Source organism: Pomacea canaliculata, linkage group LG1 (assembly GCF_003073045.1).
Source record: "Pomacea canaliculata isolate SZHN2017 linkage group LG1, ASM307304v1, whole genome shotgun sequence".
Taxonomy (NCBI): domain Eukaryota; kingdom Metazoa; phylum Mollusca; class Gastropoda; order Architaenioglossa; family Ampullariidae; genus Pomacea; species Pomacea canaliculata.
The window spans coordinates 37,036,157-37,048,759 of record NC_037590.1 but is presented as its reverse complement, the minus strand read 5'-3'; the positions used below and the strand labels follow the sequence as shown (position 1 = coordinate 37,048,759).

The 12,603-nt window shown below is 36.6% G+C and overlaps 1 protein-coding gene across 1 annotated transcript in view; it reads right to left on the bottom strand.

The window, feature by feature from the left end:
- The window catches only part of LOC112561210 (unconventional myosin-XV-like), a 55,334-nt gene that overhangs the window by 27,786 nt on the left and 14,945 nt on the right, over positions 1–12,603 (bottom strand). The window contains 11 exon segments of the mRNA XM_025233555.1: positions 371–452; positions 2,850–2,939; positions 3,420–3,504; positions 8,579–8,754; positions 8,958–9,081; positions 9,645–9,815; positions 10,439–10,593; positions 11,406–11,483; positions 11,789–11,880; positions 11,883–11,913; positions 12,276–12,503. Coding sequence (XP_025089340.1) covers positions 371–452; positions 2,850–2,939; positions 3,420–3,504; positions 8,579–8,754; positions 8,958–9,081; positions 9,645–9,815; positions 10,439–10,593; positions 11,406–11,483; positions 11,789–11,880; positions 11,883–11,913; positions 12,276–12,503 — 1,312 coding nt within the window.

The following is a 12,603-nucleotide window of genomic DNA, read 5'->3' as shown; positions in this document are numbered from 1 at the left end:
TTTCGTTAGCTTGCCATCTCCTCCTACTCTGTGCAGTAAACAGGCAGGTGCCGCAAAAAGAATGGTTAAATTTACACGAACTCTATATGATATCTCTGATGCCATTGTAAAAAATATATTCTTTACAGCCGTGTGATACTAATAAGATACAAAATAGTCAGTCTAGTATAATATAGTACAATAATGCAAATAGAGCAGAAAATATCTCAGAACAGTGTTGTATGTATGTATAAGTGGAAATTGAAAAGTAATATTAATAACTGCTGTTAATAAATGTTTCCATAGTAGGTAGGTAAGTAGTTAAGTAGAAAAGTAGTTAAGTAGAAAACACCAGTTCCTTATATATAATGATAGATGCATTTCCACTCACCATCCAGCTTGCTATACACATAAGCCAGTTCTCCTGGCACCTCCAGATTTGCAACGCTGGCCATGTTGCGAGCCGCCCGTTCCTGTAGCGAGTAATGACATATCACCAAACGGTGGTAAGACTAACTGCATGTTGAAAATTTATCACACTATCACAAACAACTTTTAAAATGTAATAAATCCTTTTATTTTTGTTGTGATTTATAGCACAAATTTCACCTTTTAATTGCAAGCATACATTTCAGCTATTCCTGCAAGATAATTACAAATATCAATGTAATATATGCAGGTTATGGACTACTGAATAAACAGAAGTAGGAATTTTGGGGGGGTCAAAGTGCAGCTTCAACTAAATCAAGTGCATAGTACCCAAGCACCAAATTTTTGAAGGTGTTGCAAAAATACTTCCCATTGTCATCAACCACCACCACCCATCAATATACACGCTACAAGTAACAATGTTTTGTGTTGTTGTGATTCATTTTGTCATTGTTCTTGTGGTTAGTGGTAGTACTCCAAATCTCCAATGGTTCTATGGTCTCACTAACTGCTTCATATGGGCAAAAGAAGAAAAAAAACTACTGTATATTAGATCAACAGAGCAATATTTGGACATACTCAACAGATTGATGCATATTTGCACCCATGCAAACTTTTTTTTCTTTTCCACAGTTATCTTAGCTGCAGACAATATTTAACGTTCCCTAACATAGTAACACCAATTTTAAATAGTGAAAAATTTGAAGTAATGCTAACAGATTTGAAATCTAAAACAAACATGCACTAAGAGGTACGAGGAACTATTAGGAAGGTATCGTGGTAAGAATAAAATAATAAAGATAGAGCAAAAAAAAAAAAAAAAAAAGAAAATACACCAAAATATCTACAGAAAAAAAATTAAGTGCTTTTTTATGCAATTTCAGGGTGTCTATCAGGTATCAGCTGAGCTAGCAAACATGATATGCTAGCATCTTTTTTTTTTATAGACAAACTCTAATGCCAAATTAAGAATGAATGCATTCCATTATTACATGCTCAACAGAAATTTTACAACATTACACTTATAAAATAAATCACCTCAATTAAAAAAACAATCAGAACACGCTAACAATTAAATGAACAATGAAAATTCTATATGTTGAAATTCTCACCCTGTGAAGGTAGTAGGAAGCCATAAAAGCTTCCCCCAGCAGTAGCTGGGAAATGCGATGTTTAATTTCCCTACCAGGTCTAGCAGGCTATGAGAGGGCAAATACAAGCTAAAGTTAACCATCAACTCTTGTATCTCAACAAATAAAGGCTTCATTCTTTGGACTAGCTCAAAATATTTACCTGAAGATCCAGTTTGAAACACAAGGGGAGAGGCAGGAGACAACATGGGTGGGGTAAGGGATGAGAAAAGATAAAGTGGGGAGAAGCAGGAGAAAAGTTTGAAGACACCATCTGTGCATAGCTTGAGTGAGATATAAGCAAAGTTAAAGTTTGGGTTTTAGAATTAGGATAATGCTTACCCTGTCTGAAAAAAACACAAGAAAGAAGGAAATGATGGTGTCAGACACACTAAAGGAGACTGGCAAGAGGATAAAGAGATGGGGAAAAGAATGAGAAAAAAAGAATGAAGGAGAAGATAATTTCGAGGAATAGCTGTAGCTGAAAGTTAAGCGAAGTTAAAGTCTGGGAACATTTTATTGTTGTAATCATTAAAGGATGCCAAAAATTAGGATCATTAATAGCCTTTTGAGAACTATTTTAGTTTCATATGTATTTTTGTGAAACTTTCTGTGTATCAGGCAACTTTAATTTCTTTCTCATGGTAGGATCATCATAACTTATTATCTGATTTTTATCCTGTTGCATAACGATGCTTTGATGACATGTGATGCTAATGACACATCAGTTAATGCAAATGGCTCCAGTTACCATACAAGAATGAGATATGTGCCTTTCATTGCTGTGTAACCTTAAAGCAGTGTGACAAATAATTTTAAAAAATGCTCAGAATGAAAGCTTGCACTGCAAAACCAAACACTACTAAGTGGTGGTTGAAATTGATGAATACTCACAGGTGTGTTCACAAATGGTTGGGGCTAAAAATGCCAGACAACAGGTGACATTTAAATTGAAATATATATGTCTGGGGGAAGGGTGTGTTTGCGTATGTGTGCATGTGTATCTATGTGTTCAAAAGTATCTACATTTGAGTACATTTTCCTTTATAAGTAGTATGTATATGCATTTGCATAAATGCACAATCAAGAGGTAGATCTCTAATGAGTAAATTGTATTAAAACATAATAATCTACACAATATTTTTCACACATGTCAAAAAAAAAATTCAATCTGAACTGTGTTTATATTTAATGCATAAATATACCTGGAAAGTAAACACATTGTTTTTGTACAGACATTATTATGACAGAAAGATACCATACACTTTCTGATTCCAAACGTGATTATAAAGAATGACAAGAAGTACCTACCCTTTGTTCTCTTTCTAATTTTTGATGAGCTTCTTGCCGTCGCCGAGCTATTTTCTGTTCCTCAAGTTTACGGCGTATCTCTTCACGCCTCTGCAATAACAAAATTATTATTAGCACCTCAAAAAGTGACACTTTTTATATGTTATGCAGAAAATTGGTTGAAGAGATATCTCTACATAATGTCTTACTACTTCATGCTTATCCAAACTCCATTCGCTTGATTATAGAAGAGGGAAAGTTTATAATAATGTTCAGTTCCTAAAAAACCAAGCAAGTACAACATCATTTCAGCAAATTGAATCTTTTGGATTTTCAAGCAAGGCCCAGAGCACAATCAATATGGCAATACCTACTGTATAAGGGAACAAAAGCAGACAATGTACTTTATGTCTATTGAATTACAGAATACAAGCTGGGCATTTTAGCAATGCTTCAGCTAACTGCAAGTCAATAACTTGTGGGTGGCATACAGGCTAAATGGAGGACAACACCTGTGACCAAAACACAATGTGCACCTGTGCACACCTTGCTGCAGCAACAGACAGTAGCAAAAGGACTTATCATAATTACCTGCAAATACTGTCGCCGCTGACGAAACATCCGAAACTGAGCTTGAGCTTTGATGATTCCATTGCGTGTTGCCAAGAAATGTCGTCTGCAGTAAATGAAAATGTTAAGTTAGAAAGTAGGGATAATTTTCAACATGTTTTTTTGTCCTTTTTTTTTTAATATGCAAAATTTGATACTCGGTTTAAAAAAAAACTAGTGCTCTTTAGAATTCCACACAAAGGTGATGTTATCAGGTTACTGAATATTCTGGCTACTACTGTGAAAAACAGAATATAAGACGAAATCCTGGATTCCATGGTGACACATACCATATCGAATATCTCAGTCTTTGAAGGTGAATCGAAAATAAAGTGCTTTACCAGTAACACTTGTGACATCCTTCAGAGTTTTAACAAATCTGTATTTTTGTGCATGTAGGTGGCTTCTCTATCACATATACTCTTTATGATGTTATCATGGTCCCCACAATATATGATATCCAATCTTTGAAAGTAAACAGAAGATGTGGTGCCCCCATGTCATATAATTTTGACTTTTTCAATAAATCTGTATTTTCCATGGGCATGGTTTACAAATCTCAACCTTGTAGCTCTATGGCTTGAAATATGAGAACTTAAAAAAATGTTTAAGATTGTTCAAGAGTTGATATGTACATCATGGGACACATGCTACTGGAAATGCTGGAATGCAGCTTTAAACATCTTCAGAATCAAGTTTCATACATTACATGAAACAAAAACACTTTACTGTTCCATGGAATGTGAAGGTGAGATTTGAAAAGGCATGCTACAACTGACAGTGTTGGGTCATTATACAAATGTACATCAACTGCACAACGCTGAAAAAAAAAACGTATCAAGGGGCAGGTGTAAGGTAAACCTACCGCTGTGAAAATGCGCAATAATAATAGTCAAATGTTATTATGATTTCGATTTCCTCATTCCAGAATAAAAATGTTTTGACCTGGAGTGGTCCCACGAGAAATGCGGTGACACTAGTTGCAGCAGATGTGTTTCTTATCTGCTCCCCCGCCAGGTGGAGCTCAGCAAGTGACAGATGAAAGACCCGCTGAATGATTGCGGCTGTATCTGCGACTCAAGTCGCTTGGATCCCTCCTCCCATCCCTGGCCACCGTACATGGGTCATGTAGCTTGTCTCGTCTGCTGTGTATGTGGGTGTACCGTGAAAGTAGAGCTTGTCTCGTGGGTAAGCCTGCTACCTGAACTTCCGTGTCAAGCCATGTTTTTATCATTACAGTGTCTTTGAAAGGGGACACCAAAGAGACACCCAACCCCTCGGGCAATGCGGCAGTGCCGGACAAACCAGTCTCCACGGACGACAAAACATTTTGTCATGCTAACGAGTTGCTTTAGCAAAAGCTAAATTTTCCTTAAGTATGCAGGCGATGCGTTTGCTGCGCGACAATGTAACCTGTAAAATGTAACAATGCAACAGGACTGTGTATACTTGTTTATGCTGTAAAAACGATTGTTCAAACACAATTAAATGTGTGGAGGGGAAACGGTGTACGGATAAGAGTCACTTGATGACCAGAGCGCCTGAAATCATTTGTGTCTAAAGTTTTTTCTCTACAAATATGAGCCGGCAAGGAGGTGTTGCAAGCTATACAGCATTAAAAGCTCGAGTATGCTGGCTTGGTGGAACGTGAAACGTTTTTTAAGGATGCATTTAAGAAAATGAATGATGCTAGAATTTACAAACTGGAAGAAACCATTAGAAAACAGTATCATATTAATAACATCTGTATGAGAATTTAGGGCAGCTTTATTGGTGAGGAAAAAGTGCTTTTATAGAAGGAAGGCTGCAGTTGCAGTAATTTATGTCTTTACACCCATGTAGAAAAATATCCATGATAGACCATAACTACCTAATATGTCAGTGATCTGTGAAAATTAAATGAGGTCTCTGTAGAATACAATGAGCAGAACATTCTGTAGAATCAATTGTGGCTTTTTTAATGGATTAAGAAAAAATGTATATGTCTGCTTTCTCCCTTCCTTAACATGCACACACAGAATGCTGTTGTAACGATAAACGTTTACAGAAATGGATCAGAATGGGTCGTGACTGCAACATGAATGGCAGTAAACAATTACAAGTGGCATGTGTGATATATGCCTGCATTTGCTACAGGCAGCCATACCTCTGTAAAAGCCATGGGTCTTTTTTTAAGCAATTAATGAATCTTAGTGGGAAATTCTCAACAAAGCATGTCTGTCAGAAGATAAACTCTCACTGAGCATATATGACCTTTCTTCCTAAGTAAACAAGAAAGACAGTGCGCAATGTAGCATAACACTGGAGAGAAAGCCCATCGAAAGGTCAAGGACTGACCACCCATTGTCACACATCATTGTACTGAAGCAGAAACATTTACATAGCCAGAGTAACTGGCGGGACATGTTCAGTGTGAAATAAAGTCAGCCTGTCAAGTGCTCAATAACTTGTTTTACTGCGGGGCTTCTGTACCCTTTACATGGAGAAGAGCTGTTGTTCATGCACCATTTTTCTTCCTTTTTTTTAAATATGTGTGTGTGTGAGAGAGAGAGAAAGAAAGCATGCATATAATAGGGTAAAAATAAAACATTCCAAAGGAAAATGAAGATAAAGAAATGTGTTAAAAAGTGAGACTGCATGAGATGTATCAGTGGTAGGAATATGCTCTGCTTTTGGGTGAGGGGTAGGGGTAGGGGCGGGCTATAAATTCCATGCTGACACTGAACATCATTCACATTCTTGTCTCTCAGTATTGTGGGGGAGCTGCACCCCTTCCCCCTGGTTCCTACACCATTGCAAATGACAAATCTTTATTAATGAGGGAAATTAAGCAAGCAAAAGTTATGCTGTTTCAGCCCTCACCCTAAAAAGGGGAGAATATTTTAACTTAAAAACACTAAACAAAAAGCACTGTATGAGAAGGAATGGTTGATCATACATGCACAGATAATAATTGAATAATCACATTTTTACAGAATTTTGTAAATGTAGTAAAAATACATGCGTCAATTTTCTTTATTCTGAGGTACTAATGGATGGATAAGATTTGCCAACACTGGTTAGGAGATTTCTGCAAGCAGTCTAAAGCTTTAATATAAATGATTTATGAGTCTTATTTTGAGCTGGTTAGAATGGATTCCTTTGCTGAAGATATAGAGAAGTTGTTTTACAGAATACTACCCACGTATTTCCAGTCAATTCTTAGTATGGGTGCATTGAAGGAAAGCGTTTGTATCGGGTAGAAAACTGTGTAAAAAATGACGGACAGAGTGTGTGTGCATGCATATATATGCATATATATGTGAATATATAATGCACTTTTTTAAGGCAAGTGCAATTGTATGCATTTATATGTTGTGTGCTGTATCTCTGGGTATGTATAAGTGAAACATATATTCATATGTATACATCAGGAATTATTGTACAGCTTTAAACAGACGTAGTACTTCATGAAGTGAAAATGTTTTATATTTTATTCTAAATTTAAGGTAAAAAGTTTTTTAAATAAATGATTAGGGTTAGAAAATTTAAAATATTAAGCTATGTTTATATAGTAAAACCTCTTTATTAAGACCTTCCCGATGACTCCCACCTCTTAGTTACGACCCACACATTTTTCACGGACGTATTTCGCTATATAAACGTCATCTCTACTACGACTACCTCCCAAACCCGACAGTTTATGCTCTGTTACGACTTTTTTGCTAAAGTTGTTTGCTGAAAAAAACATTAAGCTCATTTTAAAATATACCGCTTCTGACACTCCGTTTACCCTATCTGACGATTTTCTGTAGAAAGCGCGTAAAATAAGTACATTTTGAGAGACTTTGTTCTGTGGGTCATCTGTCATTTTGACCCAAAGCATATCGCCCCAGCACGAATATCACGCCGTCCATGGCCCCAATCATAGTTGTTATTATTGTCCCAACACCGGAAGTCGAATCTATGGACGGGATATTAGTTCATGAACTTGTATTACTGGACACTGGACTGCTGGCAGACGACCTACCCCCACTAACTACTAAAACGAGGCATGCTACTACAAAGCTTCCGGTTTAGTCACGTTGTTTGTTTAGGCTCGCCGAGACTCCGCAAGAGGCTAAGCGTTGGTCTTGGCAGACAGACACCAGTCCACATATACACGTCCATGGTTATAGTTCGTCGAATCGATCTCCAGTGACAGAAGCGCTGCTCGAACAAGTTCAGCTACTGTCGTGCGAGACAAAAATGACCGCTTTATCATACACATTCGAAGAACAAATCACACAATGGTACATAAAACGATTGTTTTTAATCGTTGTTTGCTTTTGTCTTTTTTTTTTTTTTTTTTTTTTGTCGTAGTTATTCATGAGTTCGGAGGGTTACTCGATCGATCTCGGGCAGACATTTATATAGCTCGGGGCTGATCGATTCGACTTTCCATGTTGGGACAATATGTGTGGGACGATATAACGCTAAAGCGGGGTGGATTAAACTAGGGCAGGAGGTCGATATAATAATATAGCCCAGATGATAACTCTCATTACCAGCGCACATCAATCAATTATGCTTCATTAATGATCTTTTGCAGAAGTCACCTCTTTAAAAATAAAATAAAATTGTGACCGACTATTTGTTCTTTATTGCTAATTTTGGAAGAAACACTTTCAAAAATATAAATTGTGCATTTTAAGAGAACGTCTTTGTCGGCCACGGCCCATATACATTGATCGATTGCTCGTACCTAGAGCTGTCTATAATATGGAGTCTTATCTATAAATCTTCAGTACAGCCTAACAATTGATATGGCAGAATATATATGATCAGGCGAAAGTGAAAAAAGCATTATGATATTATGTTTAAGAGCATTATTTCAACATTTAAATAAATGAACTTGAATTTGTTGGTGTTTGAAATACAAATACACATACAAGGGAAAAGAAGTATCGATTATTTTAAAATCTGAGTAAAGTTACCATATGAGGTGTCCATTGTGTAATGAAATTGTTCGCATGGAAATAAAAGCTTTTTTCAATAAATACATGATTAATGATACAGATTTTACCTGGGAAAACAAAATCTACCAATGCAGACAACTATTGTGCATACTTCCATTCTATACATTACCATTGTATGAACTGCCAAACCACAAGGCCACTTACCTGGCTCTCCACATGCGGATCATGCGCTGGATTGAGTTAGAAGCTGCTCTGGCCTTGAGGAACTTACGGCGAACCAAGTAAGCCCTTGTATGGGTCTGGATGCAGACAGCAGCCACTCTCTGAATTTTCTCAGCCTCTTTATTGATGACTGCCTCAAATGTTTCCTTCATGAACACCTGCACACCAAAAGGCAAGTTATGACTAAGCAATGATGATGCATTAAATATGAACAATGATGATACCTAAACAGATGTTGATGTTCGATAAAAAATTACAATAAATCACAGAAGAAATGCATTAACAAGTACATAATGTAACAAATGGATGAACCGAAAAAAAAAAATCAGCTGAAAAGATCATTGGGAGTCACATTACTGACCTTGGTAGCACCAATCTGGTATTCATCCTTGTGACTTGGTCCCAAAGTGCTCAGAATCATTGCACACGCTTCGGATGGCAACTGACTGTGTCGAATGGTAGTTCCTTTCAGAAGGCATCGATACCTTTCAACATACAGATATTCCAAAGCCTATTATTTTTAGAAACACATGAAAAATATATAATATTGTAATAATATTAAATTTAACTTCAGTTGGGGTTTTTTGCGCAGAACTTCTTTATATGTTCATAATTATTATATGTATTTTTAAAATGTTAAAAATAAAGATCACATCACACAAATATTACAGGTGGTGAAAGTGGTTCACTCTGACTAGGGAGCGGCATGTAGAAAGAGGACAATAACATCTTCAACAGTACCATTTGCTGTTGGGTGTTCAGATAAAACTGTATTATTTATAATTGCTAGCCTAAGCAATCATTCTACCCATGACCTTGCATTTCAGAGTCTACTGCACTAAAAATGTGATTAAAAAGTCTCTCTGATACATATGCGGCATTTTTCACACACACACACCCTTTAGTAGTATTCATATGCATATGTTTTCAAGTACATGGCAGCTGCAAAATTACTTTTAACATTATTTTCTTTATGTTCTAATTGCCTCTACACAAGATTTTTCAATTTCAGGGGGAAAATATATTAGGACTAGAAATAAATTATCACCTCTGAATGAAGACTGGGAATTTTAGACGAACTGGGTATCCCATTTTGCGGATACGAATAGTCTCCAGCATGCCAGTGTATCGTAGTTGATCCATAACCACTGGGTCCTCAAACTGCATGGCCTGTTTGTAGACATTGGGCTTAATGCACCGCACAAAGAAGGGATGGCACCTGAAAGAAGTTTAGTTTTTCACTCTCAATCATGATGGCAAATATGGTGCATAGTGCAACAGTAATAAACTGCCAGGAAATTTTGAGTAAGTTTATTTCAACAACTACATTCCATGCTAAGATTGAAAGAAATAAAGAGAAAGTCATCATTTAAAATAACAGCAAATGAAATAATTTGCAGAATTTCAAACTGTGTAGCAGAAATTAAAAAAATCTAATTTCAACAGTTGCCTGTGATTCAATTTTTACAACATAATTAATATTTGCAGTTGATTGTGTTTCGGTCATCAGAACATTGCGTAGGTCAGAAAAATTCTTTGAGCTAGTACTTTCTGGAATAAACTTAAGTCATGAGGTAGATTTGATTCACAGAGGGACCAGCTTTACCATTAAGAAAACTAGGCAGCTATCATTGTTGGAATGGGAAGCAGAAATGGGGAAAAAACTGAATAAATTTCACTGGAAAAAGAAAAGCATTGATTACGAAAGCTAGCGTTCAATCAGTGCATAAATCTGATGACCTAAACACAACAGTTTTCTTGAATGTATCACTGGTTTTGTGTCTTTTGCTTAAGGTGCACAACAGCCCAATCCCAGGCCTGGGTTACCATTAATAAGCGTACCTGGACATGCTGTCTATAAGTGACAGCAATGACTCATTAAAACTAGCAGCCACAGTAGGTGTGCGAGGCTTCATGGTAACATAGCGTCCAGTTGTCTTGCTAAGAGTTTTGGTAATCTGTCTGTCCCGAAGGTCAGCAAACATCTGGGCAATAAGCTGCAACAGACAGTAAACATGTATATTCTCATTTAAAGGGAAAATTTGTTAAAGCTGCTTCATTTTCTAAGTTATTTTTGAGGGTATTTTCACAAGGCATCAGTACTGAAAACATGCATTATTCAAGCTTCTTAAAAGTATCTTAAATAAAGATCATGTTTAAATGAACTATGCCTTTTATTTCTGCACAAATATATGAATTTATTCATGAAGAAAATGCACAAAAGTTTAGATAAATAGATGGCCCATAAGGAATGAGTATGCACATCCATCCTTCAGTTGATCAATTCTCGGCTTAAAAATTGCCCTTGTAAAAGACACTACGAACTGCCCCATGTACTGTTACGTCATTGTCATCTTAGACTCACGTGTACGGTTAAGTGCTGCCTCTAAAACAAACTGCATGTTTATCAAGAATTTTTATCTGCTGCTTGCTAATTATGTAGTTATGAAATTCAATTTAATAGGTGCAGACCAGGTTCTGAAATTGAGGAATGTGTGTATATACTTATGTTTATGTGGTCATTAAGTCAAGTTCTTAGTCTGGAAGCCAATACTTGACTGGAATCATGAGGGGAAGAGGAGAGTTGCAAGACCAAAGCAGACTTGGAAAAGAACAGTAGAAAGCGAGGCAAAGGAGGTCGGAACCACATGGGTCCAACTGAAGGGGGCCCAAATGATGTTGTAGCGGCCTTTGCTCCTTGGGGAGTAACAAGGACTAAACTAAACATTGGAAGTCTTTCTTTTAAATTTTGTATTGGAGATTAACACCTTCCAGCATTAATATCATGCTCTCCAAGCTAAACTCCTACCTTATTTTTGCTCTCACACATGAGTTCCACAACATCACTGCGAAGAGTATCTTTGTTTTTTTCCAGGAAATGCAGCACCTGCAGACAAAAACCCCATGCAATTAAACATATAAATTGTTTCACTTTACCATCTTCATCTTTTTCCATTTTCTTAGAACAGAACAGAGTGTCACAGTGTATGTGTGATGTTACCCATGAATAAGTTTGACTCAAATGAAGTGATGCATTGAAAGTTGACAATAAATTCACAGCAGGTTAGCAGCCTACCAAGAAGCCTGGAAAAAAACCAGGTATGCATTCACTATAATGAAAACAGAAGAATGTCATAAACACAAATGTATGCATCAGATGTTCTTGCCATGAATTATATACAGTACACTTACATTGTATTTGATTCTGCCAGCATAATGGATAATGTAGAACTCTGGATCAGACATACGTGGCTTGTCATATAGCAGATTAGTGCTGTGATGAAATGACACTTTTCCAGGAAGGATTGATCCCTAGACTGCAATGACATTATGATCGATTGTGAATGTATGAATGAACTAACAACATCAGTAAAACAATACAATATTAACCTCTATAAACATTGTTTATATAATACTAAATTAAATCAACTTTAATGAGTAATAGGTTATTGATGAATAATAAGCAGAATGCATATGCAAATGTAAGTGCATGCTCACATGTGTGTGTGCACACACACAGAGGACATGAAGCAAATGGTTCCATTCCCAATAGACCAGCTTTTAAGTGAGCTAATGTTGAAAGATTTTTTTCTTGTAGGTAATTGTGTTGTTGCAAAGGTTGTTTTCATGACCTTCTGCATGTTATGCAACAAATGTTAACTGGAAATAAAGCACAAACCTGTGGAAAGTTGCATTCATCATCCAGAATATGCAGGATCCCTGTAGGTTTGGTAGCAATGAGGTCAATGACTGGCTGGTTGTCCTTAAACTGGATGTGCTGCCATTTAATCTTCTCCTTTATGTATTCTTTCTGCTCCAGCTGGAAAATGTGCTGATTGAAGAAGTACTGAAGCGTCTCATTTGCATAGTTGATGCAAAGCTGCTCAAAGCTATTGTGATGGAAGTCCTGAGAGGAAAGAAATATTTAGGCTTTACATGGAGCTCTTTGCATAACCAGTTTTTTATCTCTGTATGGCACTGGCTGTATACCCATTACCATTTGACAC